Genomic DNA, 27,524 nt, shown 5'->3' on the forward strand with positions numbered 1-27,524 from the left:
CACATTTCTGTACCGCCCAGCAGTACAGAACAATCAACAAAATCAACACTGACATTGAGATTATGTCCCACATCCTTGGCTCATTTAAGAAAACTGTGGAATGCCTTGTTTTCATCAAGATGTTGACATGCTTCACAAGAGGATCATCAGACAAATTGATATGTGCAAAAGTGCACAATACAATTCTTTCATGAAGGGCATCCACGTTATTCAAACTACGCCCTCCCATTATGATTGGTAAATATGAGCGATTGAGGTAAGAGCGAAGGTGGTGGGATCTATTGTATCTCCTTCTTCTTTTTCTTCTTCTCATTATTATTAGTGTTGTTGTTGTTGATTATCATCATCACCCCCACCAACACCATCATCATCATGATCATCATCATCATCATCATCATTATTATTATTATTATTATTATTATTATTATTATTATTACAGGCAGATGTACAGTATCAAACTTGTCTACATCTGACCAGCGCTTCCTGTTCGGGTACAAACCTACAAATGGGCATGGTCACATCTTCACCGCTTCAGGGGCGATGCACTTTGGGGCCAATGAGACTGAGAGGTACCTGGGATCGAGTCAGGTGCGCGGGATCTGGGTTCGGGGGTGGCAGTCCTGTCAGTACTGGGCAGGAATGAAAGCGTCCATGAATGTCACGTGGTATTTCTCAGGTAAGTACGTGTTGGTAAATCGTGTGGTAATCGATCATCGGAGGCTGTTGTTTACTCCGCAGGAAGCAATGTTCAAAAGCTGTATCATGGCAGCCTTTGTCTACTGGATTCTGGGTCATACAAACCAGTGATTAAGGACCCACCCGCCTGGGCACGAAGCCATGCGCCCTCGACGGCATCGATCAGAGTGTAATCAGATCAATGTCATCGATCTGTCGTAACATTGAGAGTAATCATCTCCATGTCATCGATTTGTCGTAACATTCAGAGTAATCACCTCCATGTCATCGATCTGTCCTCACATTGAGAGAAATTCACCTCTATGTCATAGATCTGTCATAACATTGAGAGTAATCACCTCCGTGTCATCGATCTGTCGTAACATTGAGATTAATCACCTCCATGTCATCGATCTGACCTAACATTGAGATTAATCACCTCCATGTCATCGATCTGACCTAACATTGAGAGTAATCACCTCCATGTCATCGATCTGTCGTAACATTGAGAGTAAATTACCCCATGTTGTCGATCTGTCGTAACACTGAGAGTAATCACCTTCATGTCATCGATCTGTCGTAACATTGATAGTAAATTACTCCATGTTGTCGATCTGTCTCAACATTGAGCGTAATCACCTCCATGTCATCGATCTGTCCTTACATTGAGAGTAATCACCTCCATGTCATCGTTTGTCGTAACATTGAGAGAAATTCACTCCATGTTATCGATCTGTCGAAACATTGAGTGTAATCACCTCCATGTCAACGATCTGTCGTAACATTGAGAGTAAATTACTCCATCTTGTCGATCTGTCCTAACATTGACAGTAATCACCTCTATGTCATCGATCTGTCCTAACATTGACAGTAATCACCTCCATGTCATCGCTTTGTCGTAACATTGAGAGAAATTCACTCTATGTTATCGATCTGTCGTAACATTGAGCGTAATCACCTCCATGTCATCGATCTGTCCTTACATTGAGAGTAATCACCTCCATGTCATCGCTTTGTCGTAACATTGAGAGAAATTCACTCCATGTTATCGATCTGTCGTAACATTGAGAGTAATCACCCTCGTGTTATGGATCTGTCCTTACATTGAGAGTAATCACCCCCGTGTCATCGATCTGTCGTAACATTGAGAGTAATCAACTCTTTGTCATAGATCTGTCCTTACATTGAGAGTAATTAACTACATGTTATCGATCTGTCTTTACATTGAGAGTAATAAAATACATGTCATCGATCTGTCCTAACATTGAGAGAAATTAATTCCATGTCACAGATCTGTCGTAACAATATGTATGAAGATAGATCTTATTTCCCAAGGGGGCCGGTCGAAAACTTATAAAATAGTCCATCACTCGAAAATATCCTGATTTTATCACGTACATGTGCGCAGTCAAGGCAATGACGAACAGTCAAACACCGTTCTGTCGAACTTTGATGTGTCGAACGTACAGTTGACTCGAAGCCAAAGCTTCGTCTCTGCGTATTCCTTCTTTCCTTCGGTTGTGTCAAACCTCGGATAATTCGAAGTATTAACGTAGATGCAACTTCGACACAGCGGTGATTGGCTATATATTATGTTTGCATGCTTACAGGATCAACATCATGCCAATAAAGACACGTCGTGACGTAATTGTTATTATGACGTCAACAATGTATTTCTCATTACACATATGTTGACGTATGAACTTGTATTTTAAGTCGCTTACTGTAGGAATAAAATATACATTTTTAAAATTTTATTCTTTTGTTGCATTTATCAACATTTTGCAGGCGACAAATAACAATCACCTCCGGATAATATGAAAAAGCGTCTATCTCTGAACACATTGAGCAGTACTAGAAACGTGTATATAGACTCTAAGAAAATAGAGTATGACATGGCGACCGGAACTTATACAAGGAATTTATGTTACAATCTATTAAAGAGGACATTTAGTGATCATGTAGTATTGTTTTACTTCATTCTGGAAATTGTTATAGAATTGTGGCATAATTTTGTGAAACTTAATTTTGAAAATCAAAGTTTTAATAAGTATAATAATTATTATGTTGATTGGATCATTGTTTCTACTTGGATAACCAAGTAGTGAATGTCTCTTTTTAATTTTGAAGTTTCTTTTATTGTAAAGCCATATTTCAAGTAATTTCTAGATAAATTATAACTATTAAATTGCTGCAATCCAAAGTAATGAAATACATGTCGAGGCTGTATATATGCCTATAACGAACTACGATTATAACGAACTAACATTAATGGTCCCTTCTAGTTCGTTATAACCGTAGTTTACTGTACGTCTATCTACATATCCTATTTTTGACAAGAAATTATTTATTGCTAAGAAATGGTGTAAAAATCTTATATCTTTTTATACATCTAAAAGGAATTACATTTTGTAAAATAAAGTCCAATTTTGTCGAGCGTTTTGGCATAACTAACAGTTAATAAGTAAACTACGGTTATAACGAACTCAAATGGACCACTAATTTAAGTTCGTTATAACCGTAGTTCGTTATAAGCATACATACAGCATCTATACAGCAAATGGCGAGGACCAAAAATTAAGTTCGAAATATCCATCAGGTCTTTATAAGCGTGTTCGATATAAACGTTTTTACTGTAGTAATATTGAGTTTGTGAAAATGTGCAATAAATTATTATAATTTTGTATATTATAGGGGTTGGATTGGGTAAGGTAGTTTTTTAATCTATGTAGGCGTTCAGAAAGTATTGTTTTACAGAGTTACAACGCCTATATTACACGAGAAAGTTTGTTTTGACATACCCTTATCATCGATAAGCTAAGATAAACTTGGCGACATCCTCTAGAAATATCAAACATGGCAGAACCATAGCCATTTACAAGCACATTATATTGAATTTAACATTTTAAACCATAAAAATAGATAATATGTTTGAAGAAATTCAGAGTTAGCTTGCAATATTCCAAATGATCCGTTTATTTTCAGACCCGAATATCTGGGACACTTCTCTTGGCGTGCCAGAGGTGCCTGTCCGATGTCACGTGATAGGCAAGGTCCAAGACACGTTAAGCAAATCACACGATTTTGAACATTACTACGAGTTCGTGCATTTTAGGGACCACATTAAGGACCCAAGAGTTTTCGAGGTAAAAACCTACACAACTCCTGCTCAGAAGTTGTTTGATCAAGGCTACAACATTTAAGGCCTCAGCATATCTTTCAAAAAGTTTAATGGTAGACATGCGGAAGACATTTCCAAATTTGACGCATGTTTCACAAAAATTATGGCCGATGCAATTCCTTTTTGATTTGTACCGTATATTCCCGCGTTTTCTAAGTGAACAATTGATTTGGCTTTGCATGTGTTTGTGACGGGTGCCGCCGTTTGGGCAGGATGTGTTCACCCCTGGTATCGTTACTATTTGATAGTGATTTATAAACACATGCTCATGATATATTAGTAGTATATCGACTTTATTTTTGCAGAGATCTTATAATTATGGCAAGGGTTTGAAGCTTGGTTTTTTAAATTATCTCTTACAATCTCTTGATAGCATTCCCGTGGGTAATGCGGGTGTGAATATGCAGCGAATATTCCAGCGTTGTTAAAACGAGGATAAGGGGGCTGCATTGTGTGACGTGGCTGGTTGTTCTTCATCGTGTGCCAATGATAAGCTCCTTGTATCAACCACTAGTTTGCCAGGTCCCGACAGTGATAGAATGAATGCTACTGATTGCGGCGTATACAAGCCTTGACCTCCTCGTTGTTAGGCTGATATTCGAAGCTGGAAATGGACTTCCTTTCTGGACGTGTTTCTAATTTAATTCGTCCTACTTTTAAAACTCGTGCAGGACCGGGTTAGAAAAGGTCTTTAGCAAACCATGCTCGCAGTAAAAGATGACTCTGCTTGTCGTAAGAAGTGACAAACGGGATCATGTGCTCAGGCTCGCTCACTTGGTTGATGCATGTCATCGATCCCAATTGCGTGGACCGATGCTCATGATAACAATCACTGGATTGTCTGGCCAGACTCGATTATTTATAGATCGCCGTCATATGCCTGGCATATTGGTGAGTGCGGCGTCAAACAAACAAACAAACAAACAAACAATCTCACGTGAAGCTGACATCATGAGCATCGATCTATGCAATTGGGTTACGATCACATGCATCAACCAAGTCAGGGAGCCTGACCACTTGATCCCGTTAGTCGCCTCTTACGACAAGCATAGTCATTAGACGTAAAAGGCGGTGACATTTCTAAGGATGGCTTACAGAAAATCAGTGATGACCCCAGGTGATCGCGAACAGAGTTAAAGCATGTAATCTACGAGTAGGAATGAGATCCTAACAACCAAGCATCATAATCGGGGTGAATCAGAATTTGGCTCCAGGATCATCAGATCCTAACGTGTCTAAGGGACGCAACTCTACACATCGAGTTGACGTGCTGTAGAGTTCAAGGCACCCGGGGACCCCCTTTGGTTCACAATATGCAAGAATATATCGAGATAACGGCATTTCCGGATTTGCAAGACTGAAAAGAACCGAATCAGAAGAAGTACACCTATTGAGAATTATTTGTTTTTTTTCAGATGGACGCGAGTGTCGTGTGTCCGGGGCGTATCAATACCAAGAGTTTACCTAATGTCCCGGATGTCCTGTCAATGGGTGTGGAGCAGGTGGACGAAGTACAGAAGGTTGCAACCTTCACGTCGGTAAGACAATGTCATCGTGGACGCCTGGTGTCGTCTACATTCATCAACATCACATTTCCTGTCGCCCAATTTCTCACTCATGCAGTAAAAATAAATAATATACCTAGCGTCAATGACGGGTCACGCGTATTTAGAGATAAAGCGTCCCATTTTCAACTTCCATGACTTTAGTTCGGTTCTTGGAATGAACCATTTTATACCGGGGGCAGCTTCATGTGGGAGGAAAGCCCGAAGTGATGCAGGTCTCAGATGTTTACCACCTCGGTGAAACCCACGAGCACGGGTATGATGCTGACAAACCTAGAAAAACATAATCGTGGCGAACCGGGATACGAACCCACAATCATAGGTTTCTGGCGTGCCCAAGCGACGCAACTCTGCACAGCAAATCGTGTCGCCTTAGACGACTGGGCCACCCGTGCCCCCCCCCCCCCCCCCCCCCCGCACCTCAGAAAGCTTTCGTAGCGAATTACGGTGCATGGGGTATCTGGTTAAATCTGGTATATGTGTCCCCCCATATGAGTTCCTCAGTTTTATGTTATTGTGGCAGGGTAATTTTGTGTAAAAACAAAATTGGCACAATGAAGACTGGTGAAAGAAATTTGCAACCACACGACCTCTTTGATGTTTGAAACATTTGGGTTTTAGTTTTGAGATGAATTTATAAATATATTGAAAACTAAAATCATGTTGAAGTATCCTTGGAGTGCTGAGTAAGCACTAAGCACCAGTACAGTTAATATTTTGGATATAATATCGGCAACCCAAGATAATTTCAATTGAAAATCAGGGGGCACGGGTGGCCCAGTCGTCTAAGGCGCCGCGATTCGCTGTGCAGAGTTGCGTCCCTTGAACACGCCAGAAACCTATGATTTTGGGTTCGAATCCCGGTTCGCCCCTATTATGTTTCTAGGTTTGTCAGCACCATACCCGTGCTCGTGGGTTTCACCGAAGTGGTAAACGTCTGAGACCTGCATCACTTCGGGCTTTCCTCCCACATTAAGCTGACACGCCGTGATATAACTGGAATACTGTTAAAAGCGGCGTTAAACCAACTCACTCACTCACTCACTCAATTGAAAATCAAACTGGTGATAATATATCTGAGAGGTATTGTTTCTTTTGCTCCTAAGCTGCATGGTTGATTTCCTTAATAATATTATGTCTAGGAATGGTTCGATGCAAGGTTGAAGCTCACCAGGTTCGACATGACCCCGAGCTTAATGTCGGCGTCCAAGTATGGAACCAATAGGCTGAGCATTGTTAGAGACTTTCATACAGGTAGGTGTATTTAGGAGATAAACATACAGTGTTTTCAATGTAGAGCTAGGTTACCTGTAGATTTAACAGCGCTAAATTGAATTTGGAACTGAACGCGCAGTATGAGGTTTCAAATGTTAAATTTAGCGCGGTTTAGATTTTATTTAGAGCGAAATATATTGCCACACATTCTTTAATTATTGTAGTAACCGCATATGTGCATATTGTAACCTGTAATTGTAGATATAAGTATTTAAATATGCCAACCGCCAATGACTAAAAAAAGTACTTTTCTATGAATATTAGGCGGCCGTCAAACCAGCTGTTTCAATCTGATTGACCAATCAGAATCGAGTAAATTCCAAATTCATGCTAGAACCGTCATGAAATGTATCAGATGTGATAAATACATACCCTGACAACAACTCCATGTAGATGAGGGAGTTTTCATAACCTTTTCGTTGGCATGCTCCAAACACTTCTACTACTGCTGTCTCTGTGGAGGTAAACATTATGTGAAGGACAGTATCCTTGGCAACTCTTCTGTTACTTCTGTCTCTGTGGAGGTATACAGTATGTGAAGGACAGTATCCTTGGCAACTCTTCTGTTACTTCTGTCTCCGTGTAGGTATACAGTATGTGAAGGACAGTATCCTTGGCAACTCTTCTGTTACTTCTGTCTCTGTGGAGGTATACAGTATGTGAAGGACAGTATCCTTGGCAACTCTTCTGTTACTCCTGTCTCTGTGCAGGTATACAGTATGTGAAGGACAGTATCCTTAGCAACTCTTCTGTTACTTCTGTCTCTGTGTAGGTATACAGTACGTGAAGGACAGTATCCTTAGCAACATTTCTGTTACTTCTGTCTCTGTGGAGGTATACAGTATGTGAAGGACAGTATCCTTAGCAACTCTTCTGTTACTCCTGTCTCTGTGCAGGTATACAGTATGTGAAGGACAGTATCCTTAGCAACTCTTCTACTACGTCTGTCTTTGTGGAGGTATACAGTATGTGAAGGGCTGTATCCTTGGCAACTCTTCTGTTACTCCTGTCTCCGTGTAGGTATACATTATGTGAAGGACAGTATCCATGGCAACTCTTCTGTTACTCCTGTCTCCGTATAGGTATACAGTATGTGAAGGACAGTATCCTTAGCAACATTTCTGTTACTTCTGTCTCTGTGGAGGTATACAGTATGTGGAGAATACTATCCATAGCAACATTTCTGTTACTTCTGTCTCTGTGAAGGTATACAGTACGTGAAGGACAGTATCCTTAGCAACATTTCTGTTACTTCTGTCTCTGTGTAGGTCTACAGCATGTGAAGGACAGTATCCTTAGCAACATTTCTGTTACTCCTGTCTCTGTGTAGGTATACAGTACGTGAAGGACACGGTCCTCGGCAACTGTTCCGTGACTTCCCTGACCCAGGACAACTGGGACGACAGGATGCAGGACCCCCAACATGTGCGGATAGCCACCGCTCAGGAGTTCTTCCATTTCGACAACACCTATAGTTACACAGGCCTGGTAAATAATGCACTTTGTTATCTCATTTAAATTATTGTAGGCCACAATGAAATTATATTTGTTTATTTATTTGTTCAATTTTCAATCAAATCACGACATGATATTATATAACACTTAACTATGCTCTATAACTATAAAGTTTTGGAAATGTATATTGTTGTATAGTGGTGTCTCGCTAAATGACTTATTAGCCTTCCTGACCCGTGAAGATCCATGCTTGTCGTAAAAGCCGACTGTGCTTGTCGTAAGAGGCGACTGACGGGATCGGGTGGTCAGGTTCGCTGACTTGGTTGATGCATGTCATCGTATGCCAATTGCGTGGGTCGATGCTCATGATATCTATCACTGCTTTGTGTCTAACAATATAGAAGCAAGCAAAACTGTATCCAGGTACTTAATGGCTTAGCATGCCAAGATATGGCTGTCATTGCACGAAATAGGGTAAACACGACACTAGGTTGCCTCCCTTATCACTGTATGTAGCGTTACTGTCTCGTCAATGCATAACTTGTCAACAAGGTCCAGGGCCTTACTAACTTGCATGCTAGAGTGATTAAAATTGCTTCAGTTTATGAGATATAGAGAATATCACCCTCGTGTCTTTTGATGTCAAATATATCAACACGAGTTGATAAAAGTGGGAAAACTTCGAGGCTTGCCGAGGATTTTTTCCACTTTTATCAACGAGTGTTGATATATTTGATATCAAAAGACACGAGGGTGAGATTTTATTTATCATCCAACATCATTCTTCCAACTTTTTCAGTTTGTAGACAGTAATTAGCAGTGTCTTAAGTGTAAAAAGTACTGCTTACAGCTTCAGTAGCAGAGCCATTAGTGATGTGATATGATTGTGACGTCATGGTAACCAATGACGTCACAATGGTCTGCAAAGCATTGTGATGCAATTTCATTGCAGCGATATCTACAGTGTAGATATCGTTTGATCTCACCCAGGCGATATCTCCTGTGGGAGCGACTTTTGGATGATAAATGAAGATCTATCAAGAGACTATCAAACCCTTCAGTCAAAAGCTTTATGTGTTTGAAGGTAAACGTGTATTTCCAGAGAACCACCTTTCGATTTTTAGTAATATTCTTCACACACATTCTTATTTCTTATTCTGACAACTTATATCCCAAACATCGTTCTAGTCGATTGACAAACTGAGATTTAAGACGATATGTTCTTTTTAAAATCATCTATTGTCGTTGCTTCATTCAGATACGTTATCAAAACGGTTGAGCTATTTGTCTACTTCCTCAGAAATCAATCCGCAACGTTGACTGTGACACGTGGGTGTCCCTCAGGACGGACTACCCGCCGAGTATGCCTACCAACTCTACCTGGGAGTGGGCCTTTGTCTCAGTAAGTGTTCTTTCTTACATTTCGCTCGCTAAGCGCTGTGTTCATTCTAACATTTCTCTCGGGAAGTGCTGTGTTCATTCGAACATTTCTCTCGGGAAGTGCAGTTTTCATTCGAACATTTCTCTCGGTGTGTGCTGTTTTCATCCTAAGATTTTTCTCGCTCAGTGCTGTCTTCATTCTGACATTTCTCTCGGGAAGTGCTGTGTTCATTCGAACATTTCCCTCAGCAAGTGCTGTGTTCATTCGAACATTTCCCTCAGCAAGTGCTGTGTTCATTCGAACATTTCCCTCAGCAAGTGCTGTGTTCATTCGAACATTTCCCTCAGTAAGTGCTGTGTTCATTCGAACATTTCCCTCAGCAAGTGCTGTGTTCATTCGAACATTTCCCTCAGCAAGTGCTGTGTTCATTCGAACATTTCCCTCAGTAAGTGCTGTGTTCATTCGAACATTTCCCTCAGGAAGTGCTGTGTTCCTTCGAACATTTCCCTCAGTAAGTGCTGTGTTCATTCGAACATTTCCCTCAGGAAGTGCTGTGTAACTTCGAACATTTCTCTCAGCAAGTGCTGTTTTCATACGAACATTTCTCTCAGTAAGTGCTGTTTTCATCCTAAGATTGCTCTCAGTAAGTGCTGTGTTCATTCGAACATTTCCCTCGGCAACTTCCCTGTCCTTTTTAACATTTCTCTCGGGAAGTGCTGTTTTTATTTTAACATACCTCTCGGTAAATCTTGTGTTCATTATAACGTTTCTCTCGATAAGTCCTGTGTTCATTGTAACTTTTCGCTCGGCAAGTTCTGTGATCATTCAAACATTAGACATACAGAAACCTATGATAATCCTGCGTTCGAATCCTGGTTCGCCCTGCTTATGTTTACATATTTTTTAGCACCACGCCCATGCTCATGGGTTTCACCGAAGTGGTACACGTCTGAGACCTGCATCACTTTTTCATCACTTTTTCATCCCATATTAAGCGGACACGCAATGATATAACTGGGATACTGTTGAAAGCAACGTTATAAACAAATGTCTCACTCATCTCTCTGTGTGTATGTCATTATCTCTCTCTGTATGTCACGAGCTCTCTCTGTATGTCACTATCTCTCTCTGTATATCACTCGCTCTCTCTGTATATCACTCGCTCTCTCTTTATGTCACTCGCTCCCTCTGTATGTCACTATCTCTCTCTGTATGTCACTAGCTCTCTCTGTATGTCACTATCATCTCTGTATATCACTCGCTCGCTCTGTATGTCACTAGCTCTCTATACATGTCACAAGCTCCCTCTGTATGTCACTAGCTCTCTCTGTATGTCACTATCTCTCTCTGTATATCACTCGCTCGCTCTGTATGTCACTAGCTCTCTATGCATGTCACTAGCTCTCTATGCATGTCACAAGCTCCCTCTGTATGTCACTAGCTGTCTCTGTATGTCACTATTTCTCTCTGTATGGAACTATCTCTGTATGTCACTAGCTCTCTATGCATGTCACAAGCTCACTCTGTATGTCACTAGCTCTCTCTGTATGTCACTATTTCTCTCTATATGTCACTAGCTCTCTATGTATGTCACAAGCTCTCTCTGTATGTCATTATCTCTCTCTCTGTATGTCACTATTTCTCTCTGTATGGAACTATCTCTGTATGTCACTATTTCTCTCTGTATGTCACTAGCTCTCTATGTATGTCACAAGCTCTCTTTGTATGTCACTAGCTCTCTCTCTCTCTTTCTCTTGCTCTCTGTATATCACTATCCATCTGTATGTCACTAGCTCTCTCTTTATTGAACTAGATCTCTCTGTATGTCACGAGCTCTCTGTATGTCACTAGCTTATTCTGTATGTCACTAGCTCTCTCACTCACTCATTCACCCAAGTCGTCTTCTCTCGACAGGCCAACTGGACCTCGGGATACGACCCAATCACATACGCCGAGAGCGCCATACCGTTTCAACTCAAAATCTCAGTACCAGGCGTAAGACCTTTTTTTTCTACATTACGGTATTGTTTAATGCCTGTGGAGGCAGACTAATTACCCAGCGTCTAATGTCTGTGGGAAGAGAATAATTTCGTTTCCAGCGTCTGATGCATGTTCGTGCACAATGCTTTCCAAACGTCTAATATGTGTGGGTGCAGAATACTTCCCCATTCTCTAATATGTGTGGGTGCAGAATAATTTCCAAACGTCTGATACCTGTGGGAGCACAATTGTTTCTTTCCCATCGTCTAATGTGTGTGGATGCAGAATATTTTCCCAACGTCTAAGGTGTGTGGAAGCAGAATATTTTCCCAACGTCTAAGGTGTGTGGGTGCAGAATACTTTCCCATCGTCTAATATGTGAGGATGCAGAATACTTTCCCATCGTCTAATATATGTGGGTGCAGAATACTTTCCCATCGTCTTATGTATGTGGGTACAGAATACTTTCCCATCGGCTAATATATATGGGTGCAGAATACTTTCCCATCGTCTAATATATGTGGGTGCAGAATACTTTCCCATCGTCTTATGTATGTGGGTGTAGAATAGTTTCCCAGCGTCTGATGTTTGTGGCTGCAGAATACTTTCATTTCGTCTAATATATGTGGGTGCAGAATATTTTCCCATCGTCTAATGTATGTGGATGCAGAATACTTTCCCACCGTCTAATGTATGTGGATGCAGAATACTTTCCCACCGTCTAATGTATGTGGGTGCAGAATACTTTCCCATCGTCTAATGTATGTGGGTGTAGAATACTTTCCCATCGTCTAATGTATGTGGATGCAGAATACTTTCCCATCGTCTAATGTATGTGGGTGCAGAATACTTTCCCATCGTCTAATGTATGTGGGTGCAGAATACTTTCCCATCGTCTAATGTATGTGGGTGCAGAATACTTTCCCATCGTCTAATGTATGTGGGTGCAGAATACTTTCCCATCGTCTAATGTATGTGGATGCAGAATACTTTCCCATCGTCTAATGTATGTGGATGCAGAATACTTTCCCACCGTCTAATGTATGTGGATGCAGAATACATTCCCATCGTCTAATGTGTGTGGGTGCAGAATACTTTCCCATCGTCTAATGTATGTGGATGCAGAATAGTTTCCCAGCGTCTAATGTATGTGGGTGCAGAATACTTTTCCAGCTCTTAATGTATGTTGGTGCAGAATACTTTCCCAACGTCTAATGTATAAGTACATGTGAATATATACAACATTCACCTCTCACTACATGTGAGAATATACCACATTCACATCTAACCATATGTGAATATATACCACATTCACCTCTAACTACATGTGAATATATACCACATTCACCTCTAACTACATGTGAATATATACCACATTCACCTCTAACTACATGTGAATATATACCACATTCACCTCTAACAACATGTGAATATATACAACATTCACCTCTCACTACATGTGAGAATATACCACATTCACATCTAACCATATGTGAATATATACCACATTCACCTCTAACAACATGTGAATATATACCACTTTCACCTCTAACTACATGTGAATATATACCACATTCACCTCTAACTACATGTGAATATATACCACATTCACCTCTAACTACATGTGAATATATACCACTTTCACCTCTAACTACATGTGAATATATACCACTTTCACCTCTAACAACATGTGAATATATACCACATTCACCTCTAACAACATGTGAATATATACCACTTTCACCTCTAACTACATGTGAATATATACCACATTCACCTCTAACTACATGTGAATATATACCACATTCACCTCTAACTACATGTGAATATATACCACTTTCACCTCTAACTACATGTGAATATATACCACATTCACCTCTAACTACATGTGAATATATACCACATTCACCTCTAACTACATGTGAATATATACCACATTCACCTCTAACTACATGTGAATATATACCACTTTCACCTCTAACTACATGTGAATATATACCACATTCACCTCTAACTACATGTGAATATATACCACATTCACCTCTAACTACATGTGAATATATACCACATTCACCTCTAACTACATGTGAATATATACCACATTCACCTCTAACTACATGTGAATATATACCACATTCACCTCTAACTACATGTGAATACATACCAAATTTACCTCTAATTACATGGTTTGAGGATGATGTATCAACCCATAAGAAAGGTTTACAAGCAAACATTAGTATTGTTTCGATTTCTTTGTGAATATCCAGTCTCCATATGTCTGTACCATAAAGTAAAATGGGACTAATTTTGGTATAAAAAAATGTAAAACATTGATCATATGGGAGTGGCTTTATCATATACAAATAAGCAAAAACAAAACAACGGTGCCATACACATGCCATTTCTCATGTTTGGACAGTATACCACCATTTTTAAAAACAACAATATTCGTTTTTTCTAAGTTGATATGTAACTGGTGACTGGTTGGCCGTGGGCACGGGGGCCCAGTCGTCTAAGGAGCCGCGATTCGCTGTGCAGAGTTGCGTCCCTCGGGCACGCCAGAAACCTTTGATTGTGGGTTCGAATCCCGGTTCGCCCCGATTATGTTTCTAGGTTTGTCAGCACCATACCCGTGCTCGTGTGTTTCACCGAAGTGGTAAACGTCTGAGACCTGCATCACTTCGGGCTTTCCTCCCACATGAAGCTGACACGCCGTGAACAACTAGAATACTGTTAAAGGCGGCGTTAAACCCAACTGACTAACTCACTCACCACAGAAACATTCCAAAACGTTGGTACGTTTTTGTAAACCATATACAGAATCTGCGAGATGCACTACGTCGTCTGCAAATCATAATAGAAATAATTATATAATATCCGGATGCATTTGTATCCCATGTTCACAGTAAGATTCTAAAGCTATCTATAGAATGGTCAAGAAAATATGGCTAGACAATGAAACATATCTGCTGCACTAAAAGACGTGAGAAAACATTCAGTGTCAAGGGAATCTTTTCGTCTTCTGAATGTGTGTAACAATCGCTGGGTTTCTCGTCTGAAATATCGACATTCTTTGTCAAACCACCGTCAAACCTACTACAGACCGCCGTCATCTAACTGTAATATTTCCAAGTGCGGCCTTTAAACATATTTTAAAAAGATGCAAATAAGTTCGGGATATGTCATTTTGGGGATTTGGAGCGCAAAGAAAACCATCATTTATCATCCCTTGCTGTCCACAGTTTGGCATGCAGTACACGATGAACGTCTTCGAATACGACGCAAAGGAACCCAGCGTCATGAACTTCGACATCACCAACTGCATGACGACAGAGCGCCGACGAAGTTTCAGGATCGCGTTCCCACGTATGCATCCTCCTTTAACTGAACACCGTTAGCGGGGGCCAGATTTAAAGCGATTTAAAGTGTTCACCATGATATATCGATAGTATGGTCAATAAGATATGGCTGGACAATCAAACATATCTGCTGCACTAAAAGATGTGAGAAAACGTTGGTGTCAAGGGGACCTTGGGTGATCGAAATCGGGACTATTTCCAGTCTATGTAATACAAAGGGAAGATTTCGAAATATGTACTTTTCATACTTTTGATCTCCAGTACATTAAGCAACAATGTTAAACGAAATAGATTTAAAATTCGGTCAGTAAAGGCCACATTTTAGACATCATGACACCAAGCAATCTATTTATATTGGAGCATTGGCTGTGCAGAGTTGCCTCCCTTGGGCACGCCAGAATCCTGGTTCCAGTCCTGGTTCGTTAATAGGTTTGCATCATACCCATGCTTGTGGGGTTTACCAAAGTGGTGAATATCTGAGACCTGCATCACTTCGGGCTTTCATCCTACATTAAGCTGTGGTAAAACTGGAATACTGTTCAAAGCGGCGCTAAAACCAACTCACTCACTTACTCACTCACTTACAATTTACATTCCACTGAACTCCAGGACCCGTCAAGATACGGGATAGAAAAGTTCTTCAGTAACCCAGCAAAGGCGACTATGCTTGTCGTAAAAGGTGACTATGCTTGTCGTAAAAGGCGACTATGCATGTCGTAAAAGGCGACTATGCTTGTCGTAAAAGGCGACTAACGGGATCGGGTGGTCAGGCTCGCTGACTTTGTTAATGCATGTCATCGATCCCAATTGCGTGGATCGATGCTCATGATGTCAGTCACTGGATTGTCTGGTCCAGACTCGATTATTTACAGACCGCCGTCATATAGCTGAAATATTGTTGCGTGCGGCGTTAAACAACAAACAAACAAACGCTGAAGTCAAGACACACAGTATGTGCTGAGTGCGCTACACAGTACTTTGAACAAAATGTGCACAGCTTACAAAAGCCAGCTGTGATAGAGAGGTATGCTATTCTGATAAGCTGAATAAACAATGGCACGCAATACAATGGCGACCCTGACAAATGACATAAACGATTTGTCCGGTGTCCGTATAGGTAAATGTCAGACAAACGCATTGCGTTAAGAGAGCCATTTTTGTTTCAGAGAAATATACACATATGATAGCTCACAATCGGCCACAATTCAAATACGCTGGCCTCATCGCCATCCTCTCAGCAGCATCAATCAACCCTATCCGAGTCACGCACATGTTGGTAAGGGCGGACATTACCTCGTGGCTTTTTTCTCACGCTTGGTCTAACCCCGGGTCCCTTACTTTCTCCTTTAAGCTGTCCCCAGATCCAATACTTTATCCAACTGCGTTACTAAATCTGACCCTAGATCCAATACTTTCTCCAACTGCGTTACTTAATCTGACCCCAGATCCCATACTTTCTCCAACTCCTTTACTTAATCTGTCCCTAGATCCAATACTTTCTCCAACTGCGTTACTTTATCTGTCCCTAGATCCAATTCTTTCCCCAACTGCCTTACTTTGCCTGTCCCTAGATCCAATACTTTCTCCAACTGCGTTAATTTATCTCTCCCTAGATCCAATACTTTCTCAGACTGCGTTACTTAATCTGTCCCTAGATCCAATACTTTCTCCAACTGCGTTACTTAATCTGACCCCAAATCCAATACTTTCTCCAACTGCGTTACTTAATCTGACCCCAAATCCAATACTTTCTCCAACTGCGTTACTTAATCTGACCCCAGATCCAACACTTTCTCCAACTGCGTTACTTAATCTGACCCCAGATCCCATACTTTCTCCAAATGTGTTACTAAATCTGACCCCAGATCCAATACTTTCTCCAACTCTAATACTTAATCTGACCCCAGATCCCATACTTTCTCCAACTCCATTACTTAATCTGACCCTAGATCCAATACTTTCTCCAACTCCTTTACTTAATCTGTCCCTAGATCCAATACTTTCTCCAACTGTGTTACTTTATCTGTCCCTAGATCCAATTCTTTCCCCAACTGCCTTACTTTGCCTGTCCCTAGATCCAATACTTTCTCCAACTGCGTTAATTTATCTCTCCCTAGATCCAATACTTTCTCAGACTGCGTTACTTAATCTGTCCCTAGATCCAATACTTTCTCCAACTGCGTTACTTAATCTGACCCCAAATCCAATACTTTCTCCAACTGCGTTACTTAATCTGACCCCAAATCCAATACTTTCTCCAACTGCGTTACTTAATCTGACCCCAGATCCAACACTTTCTCCAACTGCGTTACTTAATCTGACCCCAGATCCCATACTTTCTCCAAATGTGTTACTAAATCTGACCCCAGATCCAATACTTTCTCCAACTCTAATACTTAATCTGACCCCAGATCCCATACTTTCTCCAACTCCATTACTTAATCTGACCCTAGATCCAATACTTTCTCCAACTCCATTACTTAATCTGACCCTAGATCCAATACTTTCTCCAACTGCATTAACTAATCTGACCCTAGATCCCATACTTTCTCCAACTGCGTTACTTAATCTGACCCCAGATTCCATACTTTCTCCAACTGCGTTACTTAATCTGTCCCCACATCCCATACTTTCTCCAACTGCGTTACTAAACCTGACCCTAGATCCAATACTTTCTCCAACTGCGTTACTTAATATGACCCTACATCCAATACTTTCTCCAACTGCGTTACTTAATCTGACCCCAGATCCAATACTTTTTCCATCTGTGTTAGCTAATCTGACCCTCCATCCCATACTTTCTCCAACTGCGTTACTTAATCTGTCCCCAGATCCCATACTTTCTCCAACTGCGTTACTAAACCTGACCCTAGATCCAATACTTTCTCCAACTGCGTTACTTAATATGACCCTACATCCCATACTTTCTCCAACTGCGTTACTTAATCTGACCCCAGATCCCATACTTTTTCCATCTGTGTTAGCTAATCTGACCCTCCATCCCATACTTTCTCCAACTGCGTTACTTAATCTGACCCTAGATCCAATACTTTCTCCAACTGCGTTACCTAATCTGCCCCTAGATCCAATACTTTCTCCAACTGAGTTACTTAATCTGATCCTAGAGCCAATACTTTCTCCATCTGCGTTAACTAATCTGACCCTCCATCCCATACTTTCTCCAACTGCGTTACTTAATCTGACCCCAGATCCCATACTTTCTCCAACTCTGTCCATCACTCTGACCCAGATTTCATACTTTCTCCTACTCCGTTTCTCACTCTAAACCTGGCTCAATACTTTCCCAGACACCGTTATATTCTCAATAGCCGGATTTCATAGAGACTCCCCAGAGACTCCTGCCAACAGAGCTGTTGCTGCACGCGACGATGAGTGAGTGAGTGAGCGTTAACAGCCGCTTTTAACAGTATTCCAGTTACATCACGGCGTGTCAGCTTAATGTGGGAGGAAGGCCCGAAGTGATGCAGGTCTTGGCCGTTTACCACCTCGGTGAAACCCACGATCACGGGTATGGTTCTGACAAACCCAAAAACGTAATCGAACCCACATTCATAGGTTTCTGGCGTGCCCAAGGGATGCAACTCTGCACAGCGAATCGCGGCGCCTGAGACGACTGGGCCACCCGTGCCCAAGCACGCGACGATGACATCATACCAGTTGTGTCGTTGAGAGAATACCCATCCCCCCACCCACCCACCCCCCCAACCCCACCCCCACTGCTCACTGGTGCTGTGACAAAGTTAAAAAGTAATGTCTATTTACGTGTGCCAACAATCATGAGATCTATTGAAAAGCTGAAGTGAAGAAGTGGGTTTTGAGGAGAAACTTAAACGTTTCCTTAGAAGCAGAGTTTCTCAGATGCACATCTCCGTATTTCAAACACCCACATACATCTTGGATTGCAGATTAACATATACAACCGAACAGCCCATCTGAGCTTCGACCTCACCGACCTTCCACCAGTCAAAGGGGACGTCGTTTCCCTCACGTCTGGAATCTCGTTGGATCTCGCCGCCTCCGAGTTTATACGAAATGTTCATGCCAACTCATTCCAGGTCAACCTTAAGGTCAACGGAAAGGTGAGACATATATCTTTATAAAGCGTCTGGTTTGTCAGCATTTCTCTACCTCCATCACGCTGCCTGTTAATTTCGAGTCTGGCAAGGCAAACAATTCATTGAACGCACGAGCAATTTCCAACGTCGTAAAGTCATGGAGCCTGACCACACCATTCATTTCACAAGTGAGTGAGTGAGTATGGTTTTACGCCGTTTCAGCAATATTCCAGCAATATCACGGCGGGGGACACCAGAAATGGGCTTCACGCTTTGTACTCAAAAGGGAAAAATCAAGCCCGGGTCTTCGGCGTGACGAGCGAACGCTTAAACCACAAGGCCACCCTAACGCCCTCTCGCCTCTCACGCAAAGCAATGGAGTACTGAGGGCTTATTCTATACCGGGTCCTAGTGGGGGCGTACTTCTACTATCAGTGGGGTGAGGTGAAATTGGGTTTAGCGCTGCCTTCAAGATTATTGTATGTGTCAGCTTGTACTAGTGGGGACTAATGCCGGTTTTATAGCTTTGGTTAGACACCATGCCGCAGTTTTACATGGATAGTAAGTGAGTGTTTGTTGTTTAGCGTCGCACTCAAAAATATTCCAGCTATATGATGGCGGTCTGTACATATATATAGTTTGGACCAGACAATCCAGTGATTGACATCAAAAGCATCGATCTACGCACCTGGGATACGATGACATGCATCAACCAAGTCAGCGAGACTGAGAACCCGATCCCGTTAGTCATCATCAACAACCCATGCTCGTCGTAAGAGGCGACTAACGGGATCGGTTGGTCAAACTCGCTGGTTGATGAATGTCATCGTATCGCAACTGCGTGTACGTAAATCGTTGCTCATGATGCTGACCACTGGATTATCGATTATGTAATATCAGGCGTTAATCAATCAAACAAACTTATTGAGCGACGTGTATATGTGTGCGTGTGTGTGTGTGTGTGTGTGTGTGTGTGTGTGTGTGTGTGTGTGTGTCTGCTCACATTAGTCCGGACGTTTGTGGGTTTTATAATGCTATGTCACTCAGATACCACACAACAGTTTAAATGTAGACAGACCGCCTCCGTGGTCTAATGGTAGAGCGTCCGCCCGGAGAGCGGAGGGTCCGGGGTTCGATCCCCAGCCGCGTCATACCAAAAGACGTTAAAAGATGGTACTTGTTGTTACCCTGTCTGGCGCTCGGCATTAAGGGGCTAAAACAAGGACTGGTCGGCTCGGAGCCAGTATACTGTGTCAGAGTGGAGTATTCATGTTAAACTGCAGCATGGTATCTCAGTGTGCTAGCACTATAAATCGGCATCAGTCCGGACTAGTAAAAGCAGCCAGACACACACACGTGCATGCACGTCGCTACATAAGTGCAATAATCTTGGACGCGACGTTAAACCTCATTTCACCTCACCTTAAATGTGGACACCACCAACCCCTAATGTATACTCCGAGCCAGTCAGTTCTTTCATTCGCGTAATACCGAGCTTGAGGCAGGCTTATAACAAGTACCATCTTTGCAAATATTTTGGTATGACACGTCCAGGAGATCGAACCATCTGCTCTCTTGACAGAAACTCAATTACCACTTGACCAGAAAGTCGGTCCAATATGTGGAAAGAATAAACAACCCTGATTTGTCATTGATCGTGGATTCGTGGCTCAACGGGGCGGTCGGGAAGCCTAGTGGTTAAAGCGTTCGCTCATCACGCCGAAGACCCGAGTTCGATTCCCGACATGGGTACAATGTGTGAAGCCCATTTCTGGCGTCCCCCGCCGTGATATTGCTAGAATATTGCTAAAAGCGGCGTAAAACCATACTCACTCACTCACTCTTGGCCCGACCTTCCGTTCTCCGGGAAAACCTTGTGTCCAAAACAGAACGGAAGCGTTTAAATGTTCATCGAATTTAATAATTGCAACTTCTATTCCAGACCAACTTCATCAGTGGGGTACCAGCTTCGCTCGAGGAAATGACTGCAGGACCAACGCCCTTCGTTACCCGACCCCCATCGACAACCCCTGGCACCCAGGGACCAGTGACACAAGCACCAGTGACACAAAGACCAGTGACACAAAGACCAGTGACACAAAGACCAGTGACACAACGACCAGTGACACAACGACCAGTGACACAACGACCAGTGACACAACGACCGGTGACACAACGACCAGTGACACAACGACCGGTGACATATCATGTTCCAAATCCACGACCCACAACGAGCTACCCATATCAATTGGTTTCATCAAAGAACGTCCTCTGCGGATCCTCGGGTGGTGGAGGGTATTCTGCGGGTAAGTTTGGACATCGAAACAATTTAACATCTCTGGAATATGAGTAAGTCTTCATATATTTGCTAACAAATATGGTATTTGCGTTTCTTTTGGCGGTGAATATATTTCAGTCTTAACACGTCTTACACCACCGTATCGTCCCATAGTCACTTGAAATAGAATTACGAAATATCGCGATTAATTACAACAAATATATCTATATGTTTTCTAATACTTTTGTTTGTTTGTTCTAATAGATTTGTTTTGTGTTGTTTAACGCCGCACCCGGCAATATTCCAGCTATGTGTCGGCGGTCTGTAAATAATGTCTGGACCAGACAATCCAGTGATTTATGTCATGAGCATTAGTCCACGCAATTGGGATACGATGACATGCATCAACCAAGTCAGCCGGCCTGACCACCCGATCCCGAGGCGGCTGATGATGTGGAGGCTTTTTAAGTGATGACAATGGAAGGATTGTAATACGGGCGAGTTTGGTATTCAAACCTACGCTCATTGGTTGAAAGGGACGCCAGCAATCAAACTGTGGAGCATCAGATAACGGGATCAAGCTTGTTTGTCTAGAAGTACACAGTGTTGTCTGTGTGCATAGGAGAATGTAGTATTCTTTGTTTGTTTGGTTTGTTTGTTTGTTTGTTTGTTGTTTAACGTCGCACTCAGCAATATTCCAGCTATATGACGGCGGTTTGTAAATAATCGCGTCTGGGCCAGACAATCCAGTGATTGACATCATGAGCATCGATCCACGTAATTGGGATCGATGACATGCTCCACCAAGTCAGCTAGCCTGACCACTTGATCCCGTTAGTCGCCTTTTACGACATGCAAAGTCACCTTTTACGGCAAGCATGGGTTGCTGAAGACCTATTCTACCCCGGAATCTTCACGGGTCGAGAATGTAGTAGATTGGCTGGACTTACTTTCATGAACACCTTGAATTATTTGAATGTAGTAGATGGGCTGGACTTACTTTCATGAACACCTTGAATTATTTGAATGTAGTAGATGGGCTGGACTTACTTTTGTGAACACCTTGAATTATTTGAATGTAGAAGATGGGCTGGACTTACTTTCATGAACACCTTGAATTATTTGAATGTAGAAGATGGGCTGGACTTACATTCATGAACACCTTGAATTATTTGAATGTAGAAGATGGGCTGGACTTACTTTCATGAACACCTTGAATTATTTGAATGTAGTAGATGGGCTGGACTTACTTTCATGAACACCTTGAATTATTTGAATGTAGAAGATGGGCTGGACTTACTTTCATGAACACCTTGAATTATTTGACATCTTCGTGTCACAGGGGCAATGGCTGGTGTTGCCGTGGCGATGATAGTCGTTGGTGGCGCTTCGGGAGGAGGTCTGGCGATATATCTGTCAAGGAACAGGCGTATCTAGGTCACAATGTAAGTATTACTTTTTCTAATTCCTTACAGTTGATAAGTACCATTCGCAGAGTGCCCAGTAAACATTTAAAGATCTTTATGAAAACCTGTTAGGTCAGTCAGAATATCTAACGATCATATCATAGCCAAGTTAAGCCATGAACATGGTCCTTCAGAATCTGTAGACAAAAAAAACAACTGTTGAGATAACCCTATGGTTGTGAATAAGGACAGGCGATTTACCATCTCACAACAAATGCACAATGGGTGTCAAACATATTTGCTGCATGCAACACCCAAGGTCGGCCAACTCCTCTCGTTATATCACAAGTGTCGGTATATGTGGGAAATCTTGTGTACCGTTAAGATATGTTGTCAAGGGATGCCCATGGTATTACTTGTAATGTGTTTTGTCTTTTCTAAACGTGAATCAAAAGGAGAAGCATCCTTGATTTCTCTACATTGTTTCACAAAGAGAACAATACAACTAACAACTTTATTCAGAATTATCTCCCCTGATAGGAATCCCCAAACCCAAGATTTTGGTTGGTTTGTTGTTTATCTCCGCACTCAGCAATATTCAAGCTATATGACGGCGGTCTGTAAATAATCGAGTCTGGACCAGTCAATCCAGTGACTGACACCATGAGCATCGGTCCACGCAATTGGGATCGATGACATGCATCAACCAAATCAGCGAGCCTGACCACCGGAGATAAGCAGAGTCAAGCATGGATTGCTGAAGACCTATTCTACCCCGGAATCTTCACGGGTCCCAAAACCCAAGAAGAAGGAAAAGCTAGACAGTTTTGACAAGGTGTTTTAAACACCTATTCTAGCATACTATTACGTTTTCATATCCTAAAGGCAGTTTAAATCTTATGTTATTGCATAACTTATTTTTATTTATTGACATGTCTTTGAAACAATCCCCATCGTGGGGATGGATTACAAGTAAACCTGGCAAGGAAGTTTCACACACATTATGACATTGTTGTGAGACGTCCAATCGTATGTTCTTAACCCCACGAAAGCGTCTTGTCGACGATCACAAAACTACATCACAAGAATGACGATCACAAAATTACATCACAACAATGACGAAAATACTTCGGACAGAAATATTGAAAAATTTGCATTTTTAGTTAGGTCAATGATTATAATTCGATAATAACAAACATTTGTCGTGTGATTGTGTGTATAATGGACGATAATTGTGAAGAACCTGGTGCCAAAATAATGGTTGACGGACGGAAGAAAACATAATTTAATAAGTATGAAAAACTCACGAACAAACAAGTACAGTTTCTTGGATTACTCAGGGTGGAATGGTTGGTTGGTTGGTTGGTTGTTTAACGTCGCACTCGGCAATATTCCAGCTATATGACGGCGGTCTGTAAATAATCGAGTCTGGACCAGACAATCCAGTGATAGATATCATGAGCATCGATCCGCGCATTTGGAATCGATGACATGCATCAACCAAGTCAGAGAGCCTGACCACCCGATCCCGTTAGTCGCCTTTTACGACAAGCATGGGTTGCTGCATCTCAACAGTAGAAAAAATCATGATAACAATGAAGAGATATATTACAAAACTGGTATTTTCAGTCTTTCATAGGCATTTAGAAATAGGGAAAGCATGAATGACACTTTTTATGGATAGCAAAAACCGCCATGTAGTCATGGTATTTTCAGTTAGGCCAATGATTATTATTAGATAATAAACAAAATATGTGTTTAATGGAAAACAGTGGTGAAAAACTGGGTGGCAAGATGATGGTTGGCGGACTATAATAATAGCCAAGTTATTCTTTTTGTTTTACAGACGAAGGATTGGACGTAAAAACGACGTGATGTGCTGTTCCAGTTGCCGTTGGATGTGTTTTATAAAGAGATCAGGAGCAGGTCTACTGTACACTATCTTGCATCTTACACATACTTTTTGACATTTTTGTAGCATCAAATATTGTTGTAATAATCCATATTTATCAATTCGCGAATTAACCACGAACCACACACATATTGTACATCAAATAATTTTCAAAATGTTATCGTTTAGCAAGGGAGGTTACTTGCTCTTTATCCATGCAACTTGACAATTCGATCTAATACGATATTTAGGGATGCGGTTCCTATATAGCCCTTAGCGTTATAAGCTTAGTCAAGCTAACCTTTGGGTTTCATCAAAATGTGTCAGTTTGGGCATTGCATTGCTCCTGTGTTATTCATAGACGTGATGTATAAATAGTATCATGACTGCTAGCTATTCTTCCCGGGTTTGTAAATCATTGATTTATTATAAACTGTTCAAACAGATGAAGACAGAGTTCAGTGTACTAAATAAACACGTGTTATATGTTGCTGGTTTCGAGGATGTATGTTGGTATGTTTCTGTTGGTAGGTTTCTGTGCTCAGTGCGGAAGACTAACAGGGTGGGTATCGGGGTGTTTTAGCCGACATATTTATTCAGCCAATCGCCGACGTGGAGCGATGAAGCCGAGAATCATGGACAAACTGTTTTCGACAACCAAACTAAATTTGGTCCATTTTACATGTCGCGTATTGTTTATGCAATGGTGAATGAGAGTAGCCCCGGAACGATCATTAAAATATGAAAACACCTCGTTGCGCGGTGTCCATTTGCTTGAACAAATGTTGTCTGTTAAATATTATTAATTATACTTTAAAATCGTTATCAGCTTGAAAGTGTTCCCTATATGCCTCGATTGTAAAATGGCAATTGGGCGACGTAGTTATTTGATAGTGATTCATAAACACATAATTATTATTCATTTTGACAGTTACCCTCAGTCATATAAATTTAAAGAACACACATCTTAGGAAAAGGTAAATACTCATCTAATAGCATAGGCGTTGTCTGCAATAAATGTCGTTTATGTTTTCTAATTCTTTAGAAATTTACTTAGCAGTCTGCCGTTGTAAATTTCAGTATTCTTATATAATTCCCGTATTGGATTAAAAATGTCCATGAAAACGGTCAGTTCATATCTCTGTATATCACTAAATATGCTTGTAAAAATGTTATTTATTGTCGAGCAAAGCTACCATTGCACATTTACATTTTTCATTAGAATTGCATGGTTCTGTTTATATTATTACATACCTGTAAGTCGATTGCATTTTAAAATTAGAAAAAGTGTATCGTTGCTTCTTTTCCCAAAGTTGTGGCAGATCAAACGATAATTCCTTTCAAAATGACAAAATTTATTGTTTTCTATCCAAAATAGCTTTTTAAATTTTCTGATCACAAAGTTTAGAATCGGTGATATTTTCGGTGACGATATGTGGGGATTATCTCCATGTGTTGCTGGGCATCTTCTCGATATATAATCCGAGAGATAATCTTTTCATTTCTTGGTTCAAAACTGATTTGCCAAAAAGATGTATTTCAAACTATGAAATTGCAACACGGATCTATGTACATCACGAGAAATCTTTCAAAAGGTTCGAAAGGAAAACCTAAAAAATTGCTTACCTTAGAATGATATCACCTGTACATATATAGATGTTATTAAATGTAATGATAATCATATAAACAATGTGAACTTTTCAAAAGAATAAAAACAATTGTAAATGTTAAACATTGTATATTAATAATTGTTTTGTTTCTTTGTTATTTAACGCCGCAATCCGCGCTATTCCAGCTACAGGACAGAAGTCTGTAGAGTATGGACCAGACAATCAACTGATCATGCGCATCAATCTACGCAATTGGGATATGATGACATGTGTCAACCGAGTCAGCGAGCCTGACCACCCGATCCCGTCATCGCTTTTTTGAAGCATGGGTTGCTGAAGACCAATTGTAACCTTGATCTTCACGGGAATATTAATGATTTGGAAAACAAAGCTGTAATATATTCTACCATGAATTTAGAACATGCTCGATACTGATTATTCACAACAACCTCTGATTGAAACATACGATTTGACATCCCAATCCCAACTGGAGCCAGGATTTATAAAATAGTGCTTGTTTCATGTAGGGTGGCACTTACATGACATGTGCAAAATATTTGTTTCATAATGCAGAGGTGCGGTAATAATAAGGCTCAAAGTATATGTTGCAAGACATTTTGTGCAGAAAACACGATAGAAATCGACACAGAAAATGTACCCTCGTGTTAGGGGTTCGGATGAAAGGTCGTTCTGACACGACCCGTAATGGGATGTCCTCAGATCTTTGTTTAGCGATAGCGAGAACTAAGATCTGATTATAATGAGATTGGCTTTACTCGAAAGTGTTGTTTTCTCGCTGAGAATAGTCAATTCATCGCCATCTCTCGCCCATTAGGGTAAAAATGCACAATATCCCTTTTGTTGGTGAGGTGAGAACAGTGAGTGAGTATGGTTTTACGCCGCTTTTAGCAATATTCCAGCAATATAACGGCGGGGGACACTAGAAATGGGCCTCACACATTGTACCCATGTCGGGAATCGAACCCGGCGTGACGAGCAAACGCTGTAACCACTACGCTCCCCGACCGCCCCAATTTATCAACTACCACATTACACACTTTATAGAATGTTAGAAAACTTTTTCGCTATAATTTCAACATGGTAGTAAGTTGACACAGAACGTGTACAGACATCATGCAGTCGAGTAATATCCATGCATGTGTATTGAGGCAGATCGATCTAGGTCTCGCAACCACTCCAGGTGAGACAGCATTTAACTCGTTCCTCGATTGTGCTTGTTTCCGAATGTTTGTTTGTTTGTTGTTCAACGCCTCACTCAGCAATATTCAAGCTACATGACGGCGGTCTGTAAATAATGGAGTCTGGAGCAGACACTCCAGTGATTGACATCATGAGCATCGACCCACACAATCGGGACACGATGACATGCAT

The 27,524-nt window shown here is 41.3% G+C and overlaps 1 protein-coding gene across 1 annotated transcript in view; it reads left to right on the forward strand.

Moving 5' to 3' along the window:
* The window catches only part of LOC139461163 (uncharacterized), a 29,023-nt gene extending 2,794 nt beyond the window's left edge, over window positions 1–26,229 (forward strand). Inside the window, exons 3-15 of the mRNA XM_071242730.1 lie at window positions 440–676; window positions 3,661–3,821; window positions 5,272–5,394; window positions 6,564–6,675; window positions 8,027–8,184; window positions 9,452–9,553; window positions 11,447–11,527; window positions 14,755–14,878; window positions 16,038–16,147; window positions 18,798–18,971; window positions 20,890–21,253; window positions 22,568–22,670; window positions 24,478–26,229. Of these exons, the coding sequence (XP_071098831.1) occupies window positions 440–676; window positions 3,661–3,821; window positions 5,272–5,394; window positions 6,564–6,675; window positions 8,027–8,184; window positions 9,452–9,553; window positions 11,447–11,527; window positions 14,755–14,878; window positions 16,038–16,147; window positions 18,798–18,971; window positions 20,890–21,253; window positions 22,568–22,662 (1,841 nt within the window). The 3' untranslated portion in view covers window positions 22,663–22,670; window positions 24,478–26,229. The remainder of the gene's footprint in view (window positions 1–439; window positions 677–3,660; window positions 3,822–5,271; window positions 5,395–6,563; window positions 6,676–8,026; window positions 8,185–9,451; window positions 9,554–11,446; window positions 11,528–14,754; window positions 14,879–16,037; window positions 16,148–18,797; window positions 18,972–20,889; window positions 21,254–22,567; window positions 22,671–24,477) is intronic.
* The last annotated feature ends 1,295 nt before the right edge of the window (window positions 26,230–27,524 follow it).

This window comes from Haliotis cracherodii, unplaced genomic scaffold, assembly GCF_022045235.1.
Source record: "Haliotis cracherodii isolate W230 unplaced genomic scaffold, xgHalCrac1.p SCAF_14, whole genome shotgun sequence".
Lineage (NCBI taxonomy): Eukaryota > Metazoa > Mollusca > Gastropoda > Lepetellida > Haliotidae > Haliotis > Haliotis cracherodii.